This window comes from Lactuca serriola, chromosome 1, assembly GCF_051521515.1.
Source record: "Lactuca serriola cultivar US96UC23 chromosome 1, Lser_US96UC23_V15, whole genome shotgun sequence".
NCBI classification, from domain to species: Eukaryota; Viridiplantae; Streptophyta; class Magnoliopsida; order Asterales; family Asteraceae; genus Lactuca; species Lactuca serriola.
Window position 1 is genome coordinate 3,409,847 of NC_136408.1, and position 26,690 is coordinate 3,436,536.

General features: G+C 37.1%; 1 protein-coding gene across 1 annotated transcript; it reads left to right on the forward strand.

Annotated features, from left to right (window-relative positions):
- The first annotated feature begins 24,079 nt into the window (after positions 1 to 24,079).
- LOC145067309 (purine permease 1-like) lies at positions 24,080 to 25,648 on the forward strand. The gene is made up of 2 exons (XM_079014480.1): positions 24,080 to 25,056; positions 25,307 to 25,648. The coding sequence occupies exons 1-2, from the start codon at positions 24,295 to 24,297 to the stop codon at positions 25,634 to 25,636; spliced, it is 1,092 nt and encodes a 363-aa protein (XP_078870606.1). The 5' UTR covers positions 24,080 to 24,294; the 3' UTR covers positions 25,637 to 25,648.
- The last annotated feature ends 1,042 nt before the right edge of the window (positions 25,649 to 26,690 follow it).

Genomic DNA, 26,690 nt, shown 5'->3' on the forward strand with positions numbered 1-26,690 from the left:
TAATTATTTATTGTGGGTTGAAAACCCTATATGCTCACCAGGCTCCCAAGCCTGACCCACTCAGTTTTAATTGTATTACAGGAAGTGGCGCAAGGGCATAAAATGGATGAATCATCGAGTTGTTTTGTTTACAAGTCTGTATATGTATATATTTGTTGAATGACTTGTAATGTTATCGTTTATGCTTTATGGTCTGTATCAGAACATGACATCCCGAGTTTTGATTATATAATGAAAATGCATCTCTTGATGAAATGCTTTGATAATTATTATTTTATCATATTTTGTTTTGGGAACAAATTCCGCAACTCTTTAAAATAAAAAAGGATTTACTCTGAAATTATTTTAAAAAGCATAAATGAAATCGGTATTTTCTGGCCGAGATTTTGGGGATGTAACATATACTACTGAGCTGCTGAAGAAATTCTCAATGGACAATTGTTCCTCAGCCAAGGTCCCGATAGCCTTCAGATATAAGATTTCAGCTGATCCTACCGGAGAATCAGCTGACCACAAAATCTATCGTGGAATGATCAGGTCATTGATGTAGCTCACCGCAAGTAGACCCGATATTGTCTTTGCAACAGGCCTATGTGCTCGGTACCAAGTTGATCCTAAAATATCTCACTTGACCGCAGTCAAACAAATCCTTATATATTTAAAGGGAAGTAAAGCGTTAGGCCTCTGGTACCTGTGGGAAATGACTTCAGCCTTCAAGTGTTCACAGATGCAGATCATGTAGGATGCAGATTAGATCGAAAAAATACTTCAGGTGGATACCAATCAGCTGGTCTCCAAGGAAGCCAAATTGTGTCTCGTTGTCTACCGCAAAAGCAGAGTATGTGGCCGCAACCAACTGTTGTTGTCAAGTTCTATGGATGAAGACTCAACTCATGGACTCCAGATACAGAATGCTTCGGGTACCAATTTATTGTGATTTAGAGAGTGATATAGCGATTTCTCATAATCCTATTCACCATTCTAAGACGAAGCACATTGAACTACAGTACAACTTCATCAAGGATCACATCCTTAAAGGTAACATCGAACTCATTTTTGTTCCCACTCATGAAGAGATAGTTGATGTGTTTACTAAGGCACTTGATGCTACAAAATTAAATGTCTTTATGGAAATTCTAGGAATGATGAATCCAGAACCGCAATTCTTTTTGAATTGATAAGTACCACAGACCATATTTGATCTCCAAATGCAAACGATTTGCTTCTTTTCTTCTCAAATTAAAACTCTTGAACCATTTTATTCACTATGGTTCTAGAATAATATATTCCTCATATACTTTTCAGTATACCTAGTATACCGCAATCATATATGATCAACATATTCTTTGGGTCCTTTATTTATTTTATTTCTAACTTCATTATCAAGTATTCTTTCAGCTAATGCTACCGCAGTCAAACTGCATACCACCACGGTAATCTGAATCCAACTGTAACTACAATAAATGACACCGCAGTCATAACTTCATAAAAGTTGTGAATAATGTTGTGTGCTATTTAATGAACCTTAAATAAAAACATTCTTGCAAACATTCACTATGTCGCACATGACAGTTTCAGGTCTTTTTCAAATAACCTTTCCTTTCCTTTTTCAGATAAAAACAAATGAATCGTTTTTCACATAAATGAAATCTTCAAGAAATATTTTCTTCAACCAGTCATATCACCCGACCGTTGGCTGTCAAATCCGTTTCCACTTCCCTATTTTTCACAACGGTTAAAACAATTTTTCAACCCCGCGTTCAGGCGGCGTGTGATAATGGAGCTGTTTTGCATTAAATGTTCCTTGTTTCTTGGAAATCATTTATTTTTGATTTTTTTATTTGTAGCTGATAATGGTAAAAACCCAAGGGTTTTTTTTAACTTTAACAGCTATAAATAAGTCAATTACAATAAGTTTTGAAATCCGGAGGTATAAAAACCCCCAATTTCCCCCAAGATAGCTTTTACGCTATCTGAATCCTTCGAAGAGCTCTTTATCTTCTCCATCTTATTGCTCAAATAGTTTTTCTGCAAGTTCTCAAAACTTTTAACAACAATGGTGAAATCTGGCATTTCAAGGAAACAATCAAAGGCTTCCGACTCTACTCGCCCAACTGAATCTGAAACCACCATCAATGATTAAACCCCTTCCATCGCATCGAGCAACTTCAGAGCCATCTTTGAATATCATCCTTCATATAACGAGGCTATCAGATTGATGATCAAGTTCCTCCCTAAACACCCACTATATGGTGCATTCACCTCTTTCACAGAAGTAGTTCCATTGCCGACTCTGTTCAAGTGTGCATTTTCTGCTTTCCGTCCAAGCCACAACCTTCAAGAAGTGCATCTCAACCTTGTGGTTGATTCACTAGTTATTCTAACAAAGAAAAATTCCTAGAAGCAGTCAATCTTAGGGTTCTTCCTTCAACAAGATTTTACTCTCCATGCCCTAATGACGTGATATCAACCATGTACCAAATGGGTTACTAGAAGAAACTCAAAGGGATCGGTGAGTTCAAGAAAAATCAACTTCCAGCTATGTGGCAGTTTGTGTGCCACTACGTCATCAGAAGTCTCTCCGGAAGAACAGGTAGAATGGACAATATGGGGATCAAGCTCCTAGAAATTGTTCGGAGCATCTACACCGGTAATCCTGTGAATTACGGTCAAATTATATGGGACGACTTCTTGTAGTACATTCCCAAGGAAGATCCAAGAGAAGATGCAAATGAGCTCACTTTTTCTCACTTCTGGTCGCTATGCATCTCAGATCTGCACAAGGACGCCAAGCTGGATATGGTCGAAGACACCAACTTATTTGCTACTCGCGATCTGGAAAGGTACACGGTTTCTAAAGATCAAAAACTTTCTGGACCCCTTAGGAGATTTCCCATGTATACTTTAGAGTTCATTGGACTCACAATTCTTGATGTAGTTGACCATATTGTGGGTAAGAGTGGTATTGAACCATACCACTCTTCCCAGCCCAAAACAAGTCAGACTATTGTAGCCCTTACTGCAACACAGGTTCCTCCTAGTACCACTGTTCCTACTGCAACACAGGTCCCCCCCCTTCTACCGCAGACCAGATAGCTCAACCCAAACTCAAACGAGTCAAGCAAACTGTGACTTCAAAGAAAGCACCACATAACATTGTCAAAAAGGGTTGCAATCTTTCCATGAAACGCAAGTCCAAAACCATATAATCCTCTGTTGCGGTTCATCACTCTCCCTCTAAAACTCAGGATTCCCCATACAATGTTGAAGATGATATTCATCATGAGTCTTCAGCTTCAGGAGACGTTTTTAGAAGGAATTGTTGGATTAGTGTCTAAGTCCATAACTATTTTGGTATGTACTTGACCCGATGGTGCATGGTCCTTTTGGGTTGCCTTCACCAAAGCAACTTGATTGGAGAAATAAATAGAGAGAGAGGTTATTATGATTTATTAATATGTTATAAGAATAATATATTAAAGGAGAAATCATATTTGTTTAATTAATATTGGTTAATAATTAATTAAGAATTAATTTTGTGATCAAGTGTAATTAATTAAACTAGAGGGGCTGAATTGTAATTATGTGATAGTTACAAAATAAGGTAAGGATTATCTTATATATATGGTGAACGAATTTGAGGTGATAATCACTTAGAATTTGACTAGGATAAGGGTTTCTAAGACTTATCTTATGGTTGCTTGGTGGGCAAGCAACTAGATAAGGATAAGGACTAAAACCCTAATCTTTACACCTATATAAACCCCCTAAGGCACATGAATTCGTCTAACCCTTCCCAAGAAGTCCTAAGGACGAATTCTAACACCTCTCATCTCTCTTTATACCTTCTCCATTTGCTCTTGGTGTTTGTAAGCCATTAGAGGAGTGACACTTGTGACTCTAAGCCTTCCAAAGGTCAATTCAAGGAGGAATTGGATTGTTATTGCTATATAACAATCAAGGTATGTTCTTAAACCTAATTACATGTGAATTCCGATTTCCATATGCTAGAATTAGGGTTCAAAGTCTTGGATTCAAAGTATGTGCAATAGAGAAACCTAGATCCAAGCTTTAGGGTTTGTATGAGCACATAGGATGTATTATGACCAAAACCCATCAGGAATAAACTCAAGCTCACCCCTAGTCAAAGCCAAATGCATACCACGACTCATACCGCGGTCTTTCAAAAGACTCCAGTAGTCATTGGAGCTACCACATGCTCACCTGTTCATACTCAATCGCACCACTCAGATACAACAAGTGTATCTGTTTCATCTAACCATGGAGACATACCCACAGTCGGATCCTAGGTGGATCCTATTGGTTCGAGTTGCCCTAAGGTCTCCAGGGCATCATACTTGCACGTTTTTGAGCTTGAGGAGTTTAACTCTATATTCCTTCGTTCCGCACAAACACTATAAACGCATGTTGCACCTTAGGGTGCTTCTTCGGCCTTTTCTAAAACTGAGCTGAGGCCAGACTTGACTTCAGGTCAAGCAGACCGAGGAAGCTTAGGAAATCCTATTCCACCATCATTACTCACAAGTGGTCTAGGCGTGGGGAGCATAATTATATAAGGAACCACGAACCCAAGGGACACCTCAGCGCGACAAGGAATTAATGAATATGGTTCTGATGATTCTTGGACTCGATACCGTCTAAGTATCGAGTCCGAAATCAGAAAGTTCGAAGCATTCAAAAGGGTAGTACAAGAAAGGAAAGCTCAGCAATTCCAACAACAACAACAAAAATAGAAGGACGTTCAAATGGTTACAAAGTATTGGGCAGACTCCTTCAGCAATGCTAAAATTGTTCACGACATCTTGAAGATTCAGGAATGGATGTCCTAAATGGAAACAACAGTTCAAAAAGCTCAAGTTCTGGAAGGTGGTGCTGGTCCATCAAAGCCTCCTCAAAATGACGAAATCCACGATTCCAATGACAATGGAACCGCAATAGAGATAAGCTCAGACCCAATGTTTGGTCTTGATGACATTTATTTGGATGATGTTCAGCAGCCTCCTCACTCGGAAGAATTTATGATGGTATTCAAAGATGAAGAGTCGAGTGGATCCCAACACTCCACCTCAAAACCCAAGGCAAAGAAAAAGAAGAAACTTGCTGTTTGAAGAAAGGAAGTCCTTAGCCTTCAATCCAAATTCGATCAAATCTCACTCATTTTTGTAGAATATTTACGAATCACTCTAGCAAAAATGTTTATGGAACATATAATTGCATACAAAAGAATGACTTTTGAATCGAGTTCAAGGAAAAATATACCTGCCAAGAAGTACATTCTTACAATAATACATCGCATTTTCGTAAGAATAAATGGAATCAATTCGATCATTTGGACCATTGGAGAAGATCAAGCGCATTTGTTCAAGAATTATATATTTAAGAATGCTATTTTTTTAAGAATTTTATCCATTTTTGATGACATTATGTTAGAATATTTATAATTCTATTAAAAATTATAAAACTATTATTTTGTATGAATATATATGAATTTGTGTTTAAGTTCGGATATCTGTGAATATATAAGAATATTGTTATTATTCAACTGGGGTCCAAGAATTTTGTTATTCTTCAATAATATTCTAATAGAATAATATTATGATAAAACATTATTCTAACAAAATAACATTATAATATAATAAAATCGGTTATGCTTACAAATTACATTAGAATTAAATTTTAATTAATTTTTTATTTAAAAAATCGGACTTTTCAAATCAAGAAAATTAATTTTATCTAAAATCTGGAATTTTTCTTTTTTAAATTTATCTTAATTGACTAAAATACACTTACAATGAAATTAGATTGTGTTTTTCTATTATCTTTAAATTAATAATATTTATTAATCACTTTCTTAAAATAAATAAAATATTTGGTCCACAATCAATCCTACATTCACAAAATAGATAGTTAGAACACATGAACCTAGTCCTATAGACATCCTTCTTAATAAATAAAAATGATTTTACCACTTGTCATCTTCTAATGCATTATGTCACATGACTTTTTTCTTGTCATTTTCAACTTTTTTTCACATGTCATTTTATGAGTTTTACACTTTTATTTTTTTGGTTTTTCCCATTTTATTAAATTCCACATGGTACTCAAATGTAATAAATATAATAAATGTATATCAATTTAATTAATGAATTTTCCTTCTAATTTCAAAATTATTAAATTAAAACCTCAAGTTTCTTTTGTTTATTTATCTAAAATATTTGATTAAATTTTAAAGAGAAAAAACACTTTAATTATAATAATGATAGAGTTGCAAAAATGGTCCATATGTTTGGCAAAATTCTATGGTTTTGGTCCAAAAAAGTTTGGTTTCTATGGTTTTGGTCCAAAAAAGTTTGGTTGTGCATCAATGCTCCAATTATAGATACTTTGTGTGGTTTTGGTCCCTATAGTTGGCATTTTTTTATGGTATTGGTCCATACCCCACTTGAAATGAAAAATATGCCCTTTCATAATTATTATTTTTAATTTAATTTATTTATTTTCTAATTATTCTAATTAAAGAAAAAGAAAAACGAAAAAAAAATCCCCTTAATATACATCACCCCACCTCTCTCTCCCTCTCTCTCTATGTGTGTGTGTCTCTATCTATATATCTATCTATCTCTCTATCTTACACACACACATTCTCTCTCTCTCTCTCTCTCTCTCTCTTTCTCTCTCTCTCTTTCTCACAGACAGTATCCTCCCAGCACCACTGCGGGAGTGCCATTTTTTGATGGAGCACCACCGTCGGAACCCTAACTTCACATGTATTCACCTCCATTCTAGCACCTGCATAACCTTATTCCATCAAAGGTTCAAACCTGCATCAGAAACATCTCCATTGCCGCCACATGTTCTTGCCGAAAACACCATAACCACAAAGGGAACCCTCCATCATTACCACCTATTTTGGGTGGATCATGTTGCTCCTTCGATCACAACGAGATATGGGTTTCATATATGGGTTTCAGACGATAGGTGCTCCTCCGGCCATAACAAGATCAGGAAACTCTAGCTTCGACGAGATATAGGTTTCAAGTCTAAGAAAGAGAGGCTTGGTGGTGAACGAATGGTGGCAGGAGGCGAATAGATGGTGTGGAAAAGAATGGATGGTGGTGGCGGCGAACAATAGCTCCAACAAGATTTAAGCTTCGATATTAGGTTTTAGAGATTTTCGTCGGAGGGAGGTGTAGGTGGTCTTCTGATAAGGAAGAAGTGGTCGGAGAAGATTACGACAGTTGATGCTTCTAATGAAGGTTTTTTGTTGGTAGATCAAAGCTTTGCGTCGTAGGAAGGTGTTTTGTGACATCTATAAAATTCATGCCAAATTTAAACTTTTAAAAACATTTCAAATACTAAAAGTTATTACAAAAAGGTTTCTAAAATAGTTTATATCAGAGTATCCCAGAAAGCCAAGTCAAAATATGAGGAAGTGTACGGTCACTCCTTCGCCTTCCCGCTATCATCAGAAGTACCTGAAACAAAATCAACAACTGTAAGCTCGAAGGATTAGTGAGTTACCCCCAAATACCAACCTCATATAACCATAAACATATCATGTAACAAACACAGAACAACCATGCATCTCGAGTCTACAGTGTGACTGGTCCGCCCACACCAGGCCTTCAGTCCACCTGGCCCACCCTCTGAGTCTACAGTATGACTGGACCGCCCGCACCAGGCCTTCAGTCTGTCTGGCCCACTCTATGAGCCTTGGCACATTTGGACCGCCCTCTCGGGGCATTCAGCCTATCTGGATCGCTCGTCGGGCCTTCGGCCTGACTAAGTGCCCTCTTGGGTCTACATTCTATCCGATCTGCCCTGGGTATGTTGGCCTACAACACGAAGTAGGACCCGCCTCAATCCAATACCTATACCAATCAAAAAATCATGTGCACATAAATATCATACGCTATCATGTATGTAACACATGATCATACCGATCTAACATATCACTAACACAACAACCATCCTAAGACTAGGATACCGACCTAACTGGTCACTAACGTAACATCATCATATATACCAGGATACCGATCTAAACTAGGTCACTAACATAATATCATCCTAAGTACCAGGATGCAGATCTAGCAGATCAATAAACATAACAAGCGAATACCAAGATACAAATACAATAAATGGCCGAAATTGGTGCCTTAGACCCTGTTGATATAGTGAGAATAAATCACCTCACAATGCCGGCCTGAACTGAAGAATCGAACTCCCGAATCTCTATCTTACCGGAAATTCCCGAACTATCAGAAAATAAAAACCAAGTCATTACATAGCATAGAAATCTTGACTAAGATCCACACAATCCATCATGTCCATTCTCTTTATTGGGCCAAGGCCCAATGCCTATTCCATAGCCTTGAAAGACCTTATACAAGGCCCATTATTGGTCCATATTACCAAATTGGGCCCAACTCCCTAATTGGGCCTGAATCCAAGATCCATTATCAAAACTTGGCGCAAGTCCAGTTATTTAGAGAGTCCAGCAAGGCTCAAGCCGAGCTAGTAAAAAAACAGCCCAAAACCCGAAGCCCAAAACACAAAAAACCCAACAGAGAAAGTACGCGGTGCGTACTCCTCAAGTACGCTGGGCGTACTCTCCTGATGTTGACCACCATTAGGGTAGTTGACCCAGTATGTTGGGCGTACTAGATTTACGTGGGGTGTAACCTCGCACATCTTAAAACTTGAATAACTGCTTAATAGATTAAGCACTTAAGCTCAAACTTCAGATCTACTGCTCAAATGTGCTCTAGGACCATAAAGTATCAAACTTTAGGACTTTGGTCGACTGAATAGGGCTCAATACATGGTCTTAATCCATTAAGACCTCCTACAAAGAACTAGGGACCCATGTAGCTCAAGGGACCTCATTTTTATGACTTAGTACCCATTCTAGGGTCTGAAAGGACAACTCAAATTGTCCAAAACGAACCATGCATCATAATGGGACTTTATGGGATAAAAAGTGAAAAGAAACTATCAAGGATAGATCTAGAAGAAATAGGTGTAAAGGTAGAAACTTTATACCTTCTGGAGCTCCCAAAACAGATGATGAACCAAGATCTACAAGCCAACCTTCCCTCCTTAGCTCCTTGACGCACAATCTTCTTCTTGAAGGTGCCAAAAACACACTTATAAGCTCAAGAATGATCACTAGGAGGCTAGGGTTCTCTCAAGACGGCTAATGGAGTTATGGAGGCTGAAAGAGATGAGATGGAATGGTACATAAGGTGCTTAAACACTCCACAAACCCTAAAAGTTAGGGTTCCATCCTGGCATACGTACGCCCTAGTAAGCTTAGCATACGGCATGTACGCTCAGCGTACTACTTAAACTTCCAACTTACCATTTTTCCACTAGGGCCTCCTTTTTCCACTTCCTTCTAAACCAAGGGCCAAATTTCCCTAATTAAAATCCGAGGGATGAGTTTGAACCTACAGGAAAATGGGATGTTACAACTCTCCCCCACTTAAATTCGATTTTGTCCTCGAAATCATTCCTTACCATCCCCGGCAACCCGACATCCGAAGGAACACCTTCGCAACCATGACATCTGACGAATATCGAAGGAGACTAAACCCAATGGGAATCTTGTCATTCCAAAAAAGACGAATCCATAAACCCATGCGACAAACAACCCTACTCTACCTAAAACTGGCAATCTGGAAACTTGAATTCGGTCTGCCCCCTGAAAGACCACTCATACAAACCATCGCTAGAACTCTTCCCATTACTTCTCACGGACTACCCATCCCTGGGATCTTGAGGTTCCTACCCGAAAATAGAACCATGGATCATAATCCACAGAACCCATGTGCCTACGACTTACCGTCGGCCCGCACCGGGCATCTTGGCCTAATGCATTGAGCAGGACCACCTTAGCCCAATCAAGCACAACATGCCACCTAATAGACCATCAGGATAAAATTTCCACATAATACCGATAATAATCTACCATGTCGCTCCTTGTCTTCCACCACATCCATAGATTACAAATATGCCAAGCCCAATTGATCATAGGGTCTGGTTATCTTCGGGATGGAATACCCTAGATTGGAATACCAACATGTCGAATCAATTCAACCATCGGGTTGAAATTCTTAGGGTTTGTTGGCCTACCGCCTCAACCCTACCGCTCCTCTTGAGCCTCCATGCCTACGACTTTCAGTCGGCCCGCACCGGGTATCTTGGCCTACTGCATAGAGCAGGACCGCCTCAACCCTACCCACATATAAAGTGTCGCCATAAACGATCAGGATAAATATCTAACCCGGTTCCCCGAACATGAATGAAAAGACATTCTAATCCCAAGCCTTCTTAAAGCTGAAGAATACCCATTCGGATCTACTCCCAGTCCCCAACTGGAATATTACCCGATCCAAGAAGCTTAATCCTCTTAGACACTCCGAACTGATGAGATCACCAAAATCCTCTGTACTCCATCCGATCTCTAGTAACAACTTCTAATCCAACCAAGAATACACCGGAGTCTTCAGCCTACTCCATTAGCATGTTCAATACTAGGGGACAGACCAACTGATTGATATAGCATAGCAGCATACTCAATACCCGCACATAGATCTACAAACACATATTGAGTCTTCAGCGTGACTGGAATGCCTCACCAGGCCTTCAGTCTATCTGGACCACTCTCAGAACCTTCAGCATGCCTGGACCGCCTCTCTGGGTCTTCAGCCTGTTTGGACCGTTCTTCGAACCTTCAGCATCTCCGAAACGCCTCTCTAGGCCTTCAGCCTGTCTAGACTGTTCTCCAAGCCTTCGGCCTGACTGCTACGCCCCACCGGCCTTTAGTCTATATGGACCGCTCTAAACTGTTAGGTATCTCCCTGGACCACCCCTCCTGGTGATCTCGTCCATGCAGACTGTTCTCACCCACTTGGGGTTCTGAACTCTTGACCCATTATGTGGACTCTAACCCCGACCTAACCCTAGGCCTCATGTCGATCTCCCACCCTCTCGAAAAACCGTGGTCTGTTCCCTGGCCCACGTATCTACCACATGCGCTAAATAAACCGCACACTCATGCTAATGCACTATCGAACCCTGGCTGCTAACAGAACCCTCAATGGCTGATGCCCCATCAGAGAATTTCCAATTCTCCCCCACTTGGGACACTAACTACTACCTTCTGGTAGCGAAACCAAAACACAACTCGAACGTCCCTACTAGGTATTATCACCTTTAACTATGGAACAGTTAACCCTTGAGCGAATGATTACTGCAGAACAACCCTCCCGACATAGATCAACCGATCTTCAAAAGAAACCAAATCCCAGCGGAACACTTCTGCATCTTCTATTCACCGCCACTAGACCTGGAACGGTGATCCTATATCCAAACTCCCCATTCTCCAACACCCCTGGATACTAACCGTCTACAACCCATTGATACAAAACTCCCCTTACCCTCATATCTTCTAATGAATCATGCAGGAAAGGTGAAAAAATTCACAATATAATCATAAACAGTAAGTTAAGAAATGGAAACATACCCGCAGCCACATCTGGCGTTGTCCTGACCTCCTCTGCTGTAAGCTGGAAGGCACGTCCCTGAGCCCTCAGAGGCTTTGCTCTACCCTGACCTGCGATAGAAGTCCTCAATGTAGCAAGTTGTGGACAGTTGGCCTTCATGTGACCAACCTGATGGCAGTGATAACAAATCCTTACGTCCTGAACCGGGGCCAACTGGCGACAATCCCTCGCATAGTGCCCCTCCTTTCCGCACTTGCGGCACGTACCACCAGACTTACAAACTCCGGTATGACCATTCCCGCACTTCTCACAAGTGTGGACGCTCTAACCTCCTATCCTATAATCAACGGTCTTGGACCGCTTCGGCGTCGGCTGAGCGACCTGCCTCTGCTCTCGCAACTGTAACTCAATCTCCAGCTCCGTCCGCCAAGAGGCCTCCTATAAATCCATTAACGTATCACATCGCTGGGTAGCAACAAACTGTCTAATGTTAGTCTTGATCATACTCAGATATCGCGTCATCTGAGCCTGCTCAGAAGCAAACTCTGGGCAAAACAACGCTCTCTCAGTGAACATACGAGTGATCTCCGTCACCGACTCTATATCCTATTTCAACTCCAATAACTCCTAAGCTAGCCGCTTACGCTCGACCCATGGAATGTAGTGGGAGTGGAACATCTCCCTAAACTAATCCCAAGAAACTGCAGCTCTCCGCTCATCCTAATAAGACCCTGTCATCAACCTTCACCAGTCTTTCCCCCCAGACCTCAACATGTTAAGGGCACACCTGACCTTCTGGTCACTCGGGTAGGGACATGTGAAAAAGCACCCCATCTATGTCCGATAGCCACCTCATGGCTATGATAGGGTCCTGAATCCCATGAAAAATTTGGGGCTTCGTGTTGTCGAAGTCCCGGTACTGGAAGCCCCGACTGGCACCTCCCCCTGTCGTTGTTACAGTCGTTGTAGCTGCTGCGGCATCTGTCTCAACTACGGCTGCGTATTTGTCATCAAAATACTCCATCATAGCGGTCTTGATAGACCCAAATAGCGTCGAAATCTGACTCCGGACAATCTCGACCACCTCCTCACAGATGATATCCCTAACTCGATCCTTTGTCAATGCTGGTCCATCCTGACTGATGACCTCGGGTGCTACTGGGCCACCTTGAACGTCCTGTCCTAATCCTGCTCCGGATCCCATCACGAAATGCATCTTAACTACCATATTGAAAACATAACAGGAAGATATCAGACAATCCGCACAAACGACGGGGAAACTAACCCCTAATCACACCCTAGGGATTGTGACTTCCTTGCTACGCGTATGGGTCCTGTGCTTTCAGTAGTACGCGCCCATACTACCTTCCACACCTACCCATATTTGTCTCAAGTATCATCACAACACCCTAACAATATATATAAACATAGCGAGCGCTCAATCCTCACTCCTAGAGGAATGCTAAAACATCTCCTGACTGGCTTCCCGGCCTCGCACAAACCACCCATAAAACTTCCACAAACCCTGCAGCACTAGTGTATGCTAGCCATACATAACACTGGACCCTATAGACTTTCGAATATCCAACCCTACTCTAAGCTCCCAACATAACATAAGGCCAAACCAAACATTCTCAGGCTATAAGATCTTAATTATGTATAACCGTGATGCACACACTAAGAAACTATAGTAATGATTTCAATCTCATATAAATGAAACCCCAGGCTAGCAGGCATCATGTAATCAGGTAATTCTATCATGCAATTCCTGAAGATGCCTAGCCTAGTACTAGCATGTTGTTCTAACATATCACAATATCAAATAACTATATGGTATTTTGGGGTCTACTTACTGGCTCCGGCTAATCATACGCTTGCATCCTCCTTTTGTTATATTGAAAACCTTTTAAAATCATTTTGATATTTTCCTTAGTTTGAGACTGGATTCACACGAGTGTTTCTCCAATTCACTCAAACCAAGGCTATGATACCAACTTGTAACATCCATAAAATTCATGCCAAATTTAAACTTTTAAAAACATTTCAAATACTAAAAGTTATTACAAAAAGGTTTCCAAAATAGTTTATATCATAGTATCCCAGAAAGCCAAGTCAAAATATAAGGAAGTGTACGGCCACGCCTTCGCCTTCCCGCTATCATCAAAAGTACCTGAAACAAAATCAACAACCGTAAGCTCGAAGGCTTAGTGGGTTACCCCCAAATACCAACCTCATATAACCATAAACATATCATGTAACAAACACATAACAACCATGCATCTCGAGTCTACAGTGTGACTGGTTCGCCTGCACCAGGCCTTTAGTCCACCGTCCACCTGGTCCATCCTCCGAGTCTACAATATGACTGGACTGACCACACCAGGCCTTCAGTCTGTCTGGCCCACTCTCCGAGCCTTGGAACGTCTGGACCGCCCTCTCGGGGCCTTCATCCTATACGGACCACTCGCCGGGCCTTCGGCCTGATTAGGTGCCGTCCTGGGCCTGCTGTCTATCTAGTCCGCCCTGGGTATGTTGGCCTACAGCACGAAGCAGGACCCGTCTCAACCCAATCCCCATACTAATCAAACAATCATGTGCACATAAATATCATACGCTAGCATGTATGTAACACATGATCCTACCGATCTAACAGATCACTAACACAACAACCATCCTAAAACTAGGATACCGACCTAACCGGTCACTAACATAACATCATCCTATATACCAGTATACCGACCTAAACCAATTCACTAATATAATACCATCCTAACTACCAGGATACATATCTAGCAGATCAATAAACATAACAAGCGAATACTTGAATACAAATCTGATAAAGATTCGGGCTTGGTGCCTTAGACCTTGTTGATATAGTGAGAATAACTCACTTAGCAATGCCGGTCTGAACTGAAGAATCGAACTCCCGAATCGCTATCTCACCGGAAATTCCCGAACTAACACTTAATAAAAACCAAGTCTAATTTACCAATCTTGACTAAGGGTCCACACAATCCATCATGTCCATTCTCTTTATTGGGCCAAGGCCCAATGCCAATTCCATATCCTTGAAAGTCCTTATTTAAGGCCCATTATTAGCCCAATTTACGAAATTGGGCCTAACTCCCTAATTGGGCCTAAATCCAAGATCCATTATCAAAACTTGGCCCAAGTCCAATTATTCAGAGAGTCCAGCAAGGCTCAAGCCCAGCTAGTCCAAAAACAGCCCAAAAGACAAAAAGCCCAACAGAGGAAGTACGTGGGGCGTACTCCTCTGGTACGCTGGGCGTACGCTCCTAATGTTGACCACCATCGAGGTGATTGACCCAGTATGCTGGGCGTACTAGATTTATGTGGGGTGTAACCTCGCAGATCTTAAAACTTGCATAACTGCTTAATAGATTAAGCACTTAAGCTCAAACTTTAGATCTACTGCTCAAATGTGCTCTAGGACCATAAAGTCTCAAACTTTAGGACTTTGGTTGACTGAATAGGGCTCAATACATGGTCTTAATCCATTAAGATCTCCTACAAAGAACTAGGGACCCATCTAGCTCAAGGGACCTCATTTTTATGCCTTAGGACCCATTCTAGGGTCTGAAAGGACATCTCAAATCGTCCAAAACGAACCATGCATCATAATGGGACTTTATGGGCCAAAAAGTGCAAATAAAATACCAAGGATAGATCTAGAAGAAATAGGTGTAAAGGTAGCAACTTTATACCTTCTGGAGCTCCCAAAATAGATGATGAACCAAGATCTACAAGCCAACCTTCCCTCCTTGGCTCCTTGATGCACAAGCTTCTTCTTGAAGGTAACAAAAACACACTTATAAGCTCAAGAATGATCACTAGGAGGCTAGGGTTCTCTCAAGATGGCTAAGGGAGATGTGGAGGTTGAAAGAGATGATAGGGAATGGTCTATAATGTGCTTAAATACTCCACAAACTCTAAAAGTTAGGGTTCCATCCTGGCATACGTACGCCCATCGTACATATGTGTACGCCCAGCGTACTACATGTACGCTCAACGTACTACTTAATCTTCCAACTTACCATTTTTCCATTAGGGCCTCCTTTCGTCACTTCCTTCCAAACAAAGGGCCAAAATGCCCTAATTAAAAACTGAGGGATGAGTTTAAAGCTACAGGAAAATGGGATGTTACAGTTTTCAAGTAGTGGGAAGTATAGAGGTTGAATATAACAGTGGGAAGGGTAGAGGCAGAGGGAGGTGTACGTTGTAAAGATATGATAAAGGTGACGGTGGTGGCAGTCAGTGGTGATAGTCGTGGACGGTGGTGGCAGTTGGTGGTGATGATGTTTGTGTTCTTGAGTTTTCATTAAATATAAACGGAGAGAGAGAGAGAAAGAGAGAGAGAGAGACGATCTTTTTTCATTTTTAATTAATTAAAAATATTTATATATATATATATATATATATATATATATATATATATATATATATATATATATAAAAGTCTAAGGGGTATAATAGTATTTTTAAGTTGATAAGGACCAAAACAATAAAAATGTCTAATTTTGGACCATTGGTGACCATCAAAACTTTTTGGATCAAAACCACATAATTTTACCAACCACAAAGACCATTTTTGCAATTTTGTCTTTAATAATTCAATATTTTTTTCAACTTTCTTATAAGTTTAAACTTTTCAAATGTTTAAAATTTCATATTTAATTTTTCTTGAAAATAAACCAATATAATACATATGTCTCACAGCTAATAAACAAAATATTACTTATAAATATATAAATTACAATTAAACCAACAAATGCCCAGAAAATCTTTTCAAGAGAAATAACTTTGTTGTAAATAATTCCGACTAAAATTAAAGGCATAATTTCATATTTTGTATCATTTTGTGAGTAAGATTAATTTATAAACTAATATTAGTACGTAACGTATGATATGATGAAGGTTTTTATAAGGAAATATATATGGATGACATAAAAAGGAACGCTCTTCTTCAATACATGATGGATCAGCCTTTGAAGAAGCAATATAACAAGACTTACAAACCGCTGAACTCAAATTCATATTTTGTGAAGACTATATAAGTTGAGTCCAAAAACATGATCATTAGATTTTGATCAAAATAACTTTAATTGATAACAAAATTAGTACCCTAGATAGCCCAATTATCAAATCGAACAGATCAAAAACAAAATTGAAAATAAAGCTTGGAAAATGAGAAGGTAGAACAAAGTTACTTATTTTTGCATCAAGAAGAGAAATCATTTGCAAAAATCGAAAGACCACAAGTAGATTCTGATTTTAAGAAGGAATTACAATTTCTCTCATTATTTTTATCAATACTACAAATAGAATATAGACATATGTCCATCTATTAGAAGAAAATAATGGACATGAGTACACATCTAAGGTATGTATACCTTTATTGTATTCCAACCATGTAAATTGATTCCAAAGTACTACTTTCATATTATATTCCTTTGTTTTATAGGTATTGGCATGTAATTACAAGTGGAGTGCGGCAATTTAAAGCGAGGTCAGTACATGAGGTTTATGTTGTGTACTTGAACCAAAGAACATGTGTATGTAGAGGATGGCAACTAACCAGTATACCATGTGTGCACATCATGGCTGCTATTAGTTATCTAAATGAGAATGTGGAAGACTATGTGGCAATTTGGTTCACACCACAAATGTTTAGAAATTTCTATAGGTATACAATTAAGCCTTTGAATGGAAGTAAAATGTGGCCAACCAACATTGGTTAGACTATGTTGCCCCCGATACATAGAAGATCACCAGGCATGCCTACAGTCAATAGGAAGAGGGATGCTTCAGAAAAAGAAGGCAAACATACTATTAGCAAGGAAGGGGTTGTTACAAAATGCAGCATCTGTAGACAACCAGGTCACAACAAAATCAAATGTCCGTCAGCCAAAGAAGGTTGTTTTCATATCATCTTTCATTCATTAAAAATAAATATAAGTGTTATCTATCAATGCATAATAAATTTAAATGCAAGACCAAATACTAAACCCAAAAAGAAGAAGGGTAAGCATGTTCCTGAAGTTTAAGATGAGTCTGAATATGAGATTGAAGAGGTGGCTGAAGAAGGAGAAATGGAACCTGTTCTTGACTTGGAACCTGAGATTGAAGTGGAAGAAGGAGAAGAAGAACACGTGGTTAACTTGGAACCTGAGATTGAAGTTGAAGAAGAAGAATAAGAACCTATGGTTGACTTAGAACATGTTGTTGAACCTGTTGTTGAAGTGGAACAAGGAGGAGTTGTTGTAGAACACCAAGAAGGAGAAGTTGAACCTGTGATTGAACTGTAGCGCCCGCAGATTTGGGCTAGTCAATTTAGAGATGATAAGCGTCAAAAATGAATTTTTTTTATAGATGATTATTTAGAATAAATAATCTTAACAAAGTTGTAGTATATGTCACAAGGTTTCCGTAAATATAAAGAACGCCGAAATCCGAGTTATAACATAGAAGTTATGACCTGTCGAAAAGTTTTGCGACAAAACCGACACGACACCGGGAAGTGTAAAAAGTGAGTTCATGATAGAGTACTTTTTATCCTTAGTGGTCTAAATGAAATTTTTATAGTACGTCTCCACCTACGCGTGTATATAAAGAACGTCAAAAACGGAGCTCGTATGCAAAAGTTACGACCTTCCGAAGATACAGCTGTCTGAGAGCATGACACGTGTCAGAAACCCTAATCTGATTGCACTCACGACATGAGTATTAATTCTCACGACCTGAGGAGTCAAACGGACACTAATCGTTCCAGAAAACAACTGGGAAGTCTACGGGACGGCTCTTGGAAGCTCACGACGTGAGCATATCATTCTCAAGACGTGAGAAGTCATCCGGACACCCTTTGGAGCTAGAAACGCAGATGGCGGGTCTACAAGGTGAGCAGGCATGACTCACGAAGTGAGCATGTTTAGATCACGACGTGAGAGGCCAAAAACCAGCCTATAAATAGCCATTTCGACAATAAGCTTCCTTACACATTCTACTTCCATTCTCTCTCGTTTTCCGAAGGCCGTTTCCCTTCCCGTGCCTGACGATCACGAACCAATGACCGTTTCTAGTTAGATTCTATCAAATCACGCCACTAAGGTGAGTGCATGGTCCCTTTCATGAACATGATTTTAATACAAGTATTTTTTAAAAGTATTGAATATATGTGTGTGTGAAATATTTGTTAATGCCTGAAATACGTGTTAAGAGCATATCTATAATATATGATGATTTAGGATACATAGTAAACCTAAATTAATTAAGAGGAATATTGGATAGTATCTTCTTAGGAGTACGAGTAACATATACATGGAGGGTAGAACTTTAAAATACGTCATTAATCTGGGAGTATGGATTAAGACATAGTCATTTGTCCTTAGTCCGAGAGTATGAATAGGACATAGTTATTTGTTATTAATTTGGGAGTATGGATTAAGACATAGTTAATTGTCCCTAGTCTGAGAGTATGGATTGGGCATAGTCATTTGTCATTGATCCGAGAGTATAGATTAGACTTAGTCAATTGTCCTTAGTCTGAGAGTATGGATAGGACATAGTTATTTGTTATTAATCCGAGAGTATGGATTAAGACATAGTCAAGTATCCCTAGTCCGAGAGTATGGAATGGGCATAGTTATTGATTCGGGAGTATGGATCAGACATACCCGATTCGGGAGTATGGATTAGGTAAAAAGATAAATTTTAGATCTGAGGGTATGGATTAGGTAAATAGGTTAATTTTAGATCCGAGAGTATAGATCGTGTCGTTGTGAGGATCGATGGGGTGGGGTAAAGTTGCTTATATATGATGGAATTGTATATTTTGTGAGTTCTGACAAATATATATATATATATATATATATATATATATATATATATATATATATATATATATATATATATATATATATAATATAACATTGTGAGCTTGAAATCCCTATGTACTCACCAGGTTTCCCAACCTGACCCACTCAGTCTATTTGTATCACATGTATCGATACGAAGCTACTTTACACTAAGAGATTTAAAGGAGATGTAGATCACTAGTGTAAATAAATGTAAGGTCTGTTTATGCTTGTGTGTCAGTATTGACGATGACATCCAAATGTTTTAATGTGAGTAAAATATTTCTTCGGAAATGATTTGACAATATATTTATCATGTTTTTCTGGGAACAAATTCCACAATATATTTCTTTAAAAATATACTCTGATTTTCAATTAAAGCATAAATAAACCAGTCTTTTCTGGCCGGGAAATTTGGGGATGTCACATGAACATGTTGAAGTTGAATATGATAATGGACATGTGGTTGAGGAACTAGTTGCACAACATGTTGTTGAAGTTGAACAACTAGCATAACCATTAAAGAGGCAAAGGAAATACTCAGAGAGGATCACTGAATTGACATTGAAGAGGATTGCCATCACCACAGATGGATATGATTTAAGTATGACTAAACCTGTTACTTTAGAATGATTCCCTTTGATAGTTTAATTATCTCTTTTGTTTAAGTATGTATTTTATTTAGGGCAGAAAACACTATGCTTTTGTCTTTTAGTACTTTAAAATTGATGTAAATCTGCACATTAAAAACTGTGCTTTTGTTTGTTAGTGCGCTTTAAATAGAATCTACATTATTCAATGTTGTTTTTACATATGATCCCTTCTTTTTTACTATTATGCCCTTCATACTATTATGGATTGCATATACTACATCATTTGGTAAGGGGTTTCTTTTTTACTAGAAACGTGTCTTATAAAGTGAGAGATGTTGAATTATTGGATGAAATCCACTAAACAAGGGTAAAATTATGTGAAGTAGTCTCATCTTACATTCATGATTTGCAGCCTACAGGTGTTGGAATTGGCATCACATCCAACTATAATTTTTCACATTTATTCTCGTTAATCATAGTCAACCATAAGATTCAAATTGTCAATTCAGCAAAAAAGGACATGCTAATTTTTCATTAAATTTGATCCACTTACAATTTGACATTTATGTCGTTAAAAGTGATACTACAAACAACATAAACAACACAATTACATAACTTTTGAGACTACTAATTTCCTACTCGTCTTATCAAATTCTTCATATGTATTCTTTTTGTAAATATTGAAATCATGGCCCATAATGGTAATCCTCACTTCACAGGATTGTGCCCCCACTTCATCTCTTTTCTTCTTGTTGACTGTATCTTCTTCATTAACCCATTCCCAGAATTTGCATTTAATTTCTAGGTTATCCTAAAATAAATAATACAAAAATTAGTGAAAAAAACCTTACTAGATATAGATTAAACCCCACATACCTTTGAATTAGGGCAAACCCTAAACTCTTTTCCAGGATTATCTTTGGTCGTTGAAGTCCAAATAAAAGAAGGGTAACCACAATCACAAGGATTTGAAAAATCAAGTTTCGATTTTAACTTGGGCTTTTTCGATCTCGATCTCGAGCTGGAGTTGTGCGTAGAGGAGGAAGCCATGGAAGAAATCTTGCAACAGTTTTTAGGAATGAAGAAATCGTGCCCTAAGGTCCATTAGTAGGGAGATGTGGGTGTAATAGCCACGTATAGATACCTAATTTCCACATCACCCATTTTTTATTTTTAATTATAAAATACCGGGATTACCTCTTGTATCCGGTTGCCAATGGTAAAATGTGTACACGAAACACGTATTAATTTTTTTTGTGTAAAAGAAAAAAGATAAATGGTATATTTTGAACACGGGTGAAAGATGATTACCCTTACAATTCATTTTCCCGGACTGGAAAAAAGCAAAAAGTAAATATAGAGGGTTTATCTAAAAAATCCTATAATTAAAACCTTATGCAATTTATTTCGATAAAACTACCAATATAAACAAAGACACCTAGTTCGTTTAAAGTCTCTAATCATTTGATCACTGAAAAGTTCCACAATGCTACCATAGGTGTTAAGGACTATTTCTCCAAGAGTTATCTATGTTTTAAAAACAAGACAAACATATAAATCTACCTTATAATAAATGAAATCTAAAAATAACACATGTCATTTTTCTAAACTTTTTCTCTGACATATGACATTTTTTTAAAATAACTATACTTTTTTTTTATAACAAATCGATTTCAATCCAAACTTCAAAAAAAAAAAGTTACCCTAATATTGAACACGATTGAAATTCGTGATTTTTATTATTCTTGCTCCTTTATATGCATTTATCTTTCAAAATTTGAATTTGTATATCATTTTAGTTATGTCCAAACAAGTCCAACTTGACAACATTTCTCTTGTTTTAAAAGTACTAGGTGTAAGACCTATGTATTACATGAGTTGATAAAAAAATTAAATATAAAAATCTAAATATTTAACAACTTTAGATTTATAAGAAAATAAGAAAAATAATGAATTATCAAAATTGATTTTTTTATCTTTTAAATTTAAATAAATAAACAAAATAAACTAATGAGCTTTAATTTGAAAATTTTGAAATAAGAACTTAAGTCGATTAATAAATTGATATTCATTTATTACTAAATTTATTGTAAGTATTTCATTAAAGTATTATGTGAAATTTATTAAAATAGAAAAACTTATAAATTGTCATTTGAAAAATAAGTTAATTTAAAATAACCACAAAATGACATTTGATAATTTGAATTAGAGTGTGACATGTGACAAAAAAACTTTCATTTATTAGAATAGATTGATATTTTTAATCTTTTAATATTTATTATATTAAACATAAATTTTATTACTTTGAACTAAATCCAATGAATAAAATGATTAATTTTTTCCCAACATCTAAAATAAAGAAAATAATAATATATAAATAATAAAAAGTGTGTCTAATTAAGAGATACGTTAAAAACTTTTGTGAGAATACAAATATATTTGAAAATTTTAAAATTAAAATCGATTATTTAATTTAATGTTGGAGGTTGTTGAAAAAACTTTGAGGATTTGAGTTGAATAACATTAGTTTATATTATTTTCATTAATTTGTTTTAAAAAAATAACGATGTTGTCAAATTATGCATAAAGGTAGTTAATATAAGAAAATATGACATTTGTTTGAGAGAAAAAACTCTTTGTTTTTGTAAACACCTTCCATCTAATAAGCAAAAGAAAAATAACATTCAAATACCTACAATATCCATATTTGATACGTACGCTTAGAAGGGTAAGTGCATATTTATGCAATTATGTTTCATATTTTTATGAATTTATTCAACACAAAGGTTTTTGGTAGAAAAATATACAAGCATGTTCCAAATCATTTACTAAAATGTCACATTGATTATGTTAAAATTTAAACAAGCATCCAATGTTGTATAAATTAAGTGTTGGTAAATTTATGATTAACGATTATGTTTTTTTATAGTTTATATTAATTTATTTTGTCAACCATTAATTACACGGTTATAACCTAATTACAAAAATATAATTAACATAACATGTCATAGTTATCCAACTTAAAATCTATATCATATTGACCCTTTTTTAACCATATTTGCGGAAATCTTCTTTTAGCATTTTTCAATATTTTATAATCATTTTTTTAATTCTTACATGTCTTCTTTTTTGCCTGCTGTCATCTTCCTTGTTGCAATTGGCTATAAGCATCAGGTAGTTGTATGGATTCCATTGTGAAATAAACATTCGGTGCTTGATTACAATTGATGAATAGCTTTACAAATTTAGAGATTGTGTGATAAGAAGTAACGTGGTTATTTTTTGGCTTTCTTTATGATGTTGAAGAGAGGGCAGTGGATTGATTGTTTGCTTGCCTGTTTGTTTTTAAAACATGGATGCATACTTACAGCACTGCATACGTGATATTTCTTCCAAAGCTTAACAATGATATTCAAGAAGTTTAACCTATAAGGAGCCATTGAAGAACTTACAGAATCTAGCGCTTATCATGGTATGTATGTATTTTAGATGAAAGTTTGTTCATGTTTCGACTTTTGTATTTGCTTAAGATGGTTATGAGTTGGGGAATTTAACAGTTTCTTGGCATTCAGTATCCATGTATGATCTGTAACTTTAAAAACAATTTATAGACAAAGAAGAATGAGAATCATTTGCAAAATAAAAAACATCAAGTAATTAATGATATAGTTTTTTCATAAAGTTCAACTTCTTGACAGTGTATTTTGTAAGACAGTTGGGCTTGAAATTTACTAACTTCCTGTCAACATATATCCTTGTTCAAAAAACTCAAACGCTAGTGGCTATACTCATTAGTGAAGCATACAAAATTCAAAACTTTGAAAAACGAATCGAAAATCAAGTGAATTGAAGACGTACAACAAAATAAAATACAGAAATACACAACAATTTCGTTTTACAGAATCAATCGTATAAACGCCGACATGGATTACATAAAATAAAGCAAAAATCGCCTGTGGATCGAAGAAGCAGAAGAGAAGCAAGTAAATAAAAACGGAAAACTTCAAAAATGAATAAACATTCCAATTACAATCATGTCAAGACAATAACCATGAACACGAATTGATTTAATCGGACGAAAAAGAAACCAAAACGTGATCGCAAAATTCCAAAAATTGCAGCCACCAGAATCGTGATTGGTGCAGAGCAAACATCCGTCAACAGTCAAGAAGAACGTGATCGCAAAATTCCAAAATTCTACCATAGTTCCAACTATATATATAGGCACATTGCATTTTCATAAACAAGTCATACAATATTAATTTTGAGATATTTGAGCGGGAGTATCAAGATTTTTGATACATGGAGCAGCATCAGAATGAAGCAACCACTGCATCCTTGGCTGAAAAAGTTACTCCGGCAGTCAAGAAAACCCTCCTATTAATCCTGCACTGCATCCTATTATCTGCCGGAAACTCTTTTGGCCCAGTAATCACTCGCCTCTACTTCCTCCACGGCGGCCACCGCATCTGGCTGAGAGGATTCGTTGAGACAGTTGGGTGGCCGTTCACTTTGATCATCCTCATTGTTCTCTACTACCACCGCCGTATCGCCGGAAGAAACAACGGTAACAACCACCCAACAAAATTCATTTATATTCGTCGGAGATTATTCATAGCGGCGGCTGTGATTGGTTTTCTAACCGGTCTCGCCAACTACTGTTACTCCTTCGGCTTCTCCCACCTCCCTCTCTCCATATACGCAGTCATCAATGCGACTAGACTCATTTTCATGGCCATTTTCGCTTTTATTCTCGTAAAACATAAGTTCACACCGTATTCTATAAATGCGGTGGTGCTTCTCACTGTCGGGTCATTGCTGATGGCACTTCATGCTAGCGGCGATCGCCCTGAAGGGGAGAGGAAAAGGGAGTATATTTTGGGCTTTTGTATGACGGTGGCGGCAGCGGCGTTGTATGGGTTTGTGTCGCCATTGATGGAGCTAAGTTTCAACAAGGCAAAGCAGGAGATCACGTATACACTTGTGATGGAGGTTCAGATGGTGATGTGTCTCTTTGCTACTGTGTTTTGCATGGTGGGGATGATCTTCAACAATGATTTCAAGGTACTACAAATTTGAACTTCGTTTGTATCGATAATTTGAAAATGACAAAAATAACCTTTAACAACAAAATATATATATATATATATATATATATATATATATATATATATATATATATATATATATATATATATATATATATATATATATATATATATATATATATATGAACCACATCCGTTACAATCAATCTTGATATCTAAGTTGTTGAATAATAGTATTGTTTTTTTTTTATCTGTTTAATTTACAGGTGATTTCGAGGGAGGCAAAAGATTTTGGATTAGGAAAAACGAATTATTATGTGATTTTATTTGTGAGCATAATATTGTGGCAGTGTTTCTTCGTGGGATCAATGGGAGTCATATATTACGGATCGTCGTTTTTATTAGGGGTCATAGCTACGATCCAAATTCCGGTGATGGAGATATTCGCCGTGACTTTATTCAAAGAGAAGTTCCAAAGCATAAAGGGTGTTGCTCTTGTTTTATCTCTTTGGGGATTCGTTTCCTTTTTCTATGGCGAGTATAAGTACACGAAAATGAAGAAGGGTAATACACAATCTACTCTTGAAGTAGTGTAGTCTCGTTGATGATTTCCCATATAACTGTCTTCAACCTTTAGTGCAATTATGAGATGTCTTGATTAACTGAAGTTCTAAAACGTTATCACTAAATTTAATATTGAAGTCAGAAAGTTCAATCAGATTTTTTTTTTAATATTGAAGTCAGAAAGTTCAATCAGATTTTTTTTTTGTAGCTACATTGTTTAACAAACATTTAAGTAATTGTAATGTGGTGCTAGTATTTTAGAATGTTAACAAAACATTCTCTAATCTACTTTTAAAGTATATATTCTGCTTAAAGAAGAAGCTATGAACCATCAACCACAAACTCAACATGTATATTTCCAACATCTATTATCGCTATAAACTTCTGTAAATAAATTATCTATTAATGAAAATAGTTACAAAAGTGGTAACTTTTTATAAGTTGAAGTATTACTAATATTATTATAAAAGAGTAAATTACAATGATCCTTATGTTTTTGTAAACTATTATCATCGAATTATGATTGGTCAAAACACTAGATACTTAAATATGATTGGTTTATTGTATGTGGCAAACAAAAGGAATGAGAAGTGTTTTTTTAGTTTTAACAAGAATATGACAAGTATCATGAGTCAACTTGACATTTTAGGGGTGTTTGGATAGGAAAAAAAAATGTTTATTGTTTATTCCCACGATAAGCTAACTTTGAGTGTTTGGATAAAATCCAGCTTATTAAGTTAAATAAGCTAATTTTAATAAGCATCTCTCCCCATACTTATTGCTTATTGCTTATTCTCACCACAAATAAGCTAATAAGCAATAAGCTAATAAGCTAATCCAAACACCCCCTTAATCTAAAAAGAAAAATATAAAAATAACCATCGCTGTTAAGGGGGTAGCAATAGGATGAGATTAGAACGGATATTGATAATTCCAGCCTCAATCTAATTGTAAAGCAAAATGATTCGTACACAACATTTTTTCTCCGTACACAACAAATTATGTTTTATAGGATTGTATTGTACAACATTTTAAAACATGAATTTTTATATATGAAAAAATATTGTTGTATACGAATCAGTTCCC

Excerpts from the sequence above, each read along its gene's own strand:
- LOC145067309 (XM_079014480.1), top strand. The coding sequence starts at position 24,295 with ATGGAGCAGCATCAGAATGAAGCAACCACTGCATCCTTGGCTGAAAAA. Across the intron at positions 25,057-25,306 it reads TCTTCAACAATGATTTCAAG|GTGATTTCGAGGGAGGCAAA; the intron begins GTACTACAAATT and ends TTTAATTTACAG.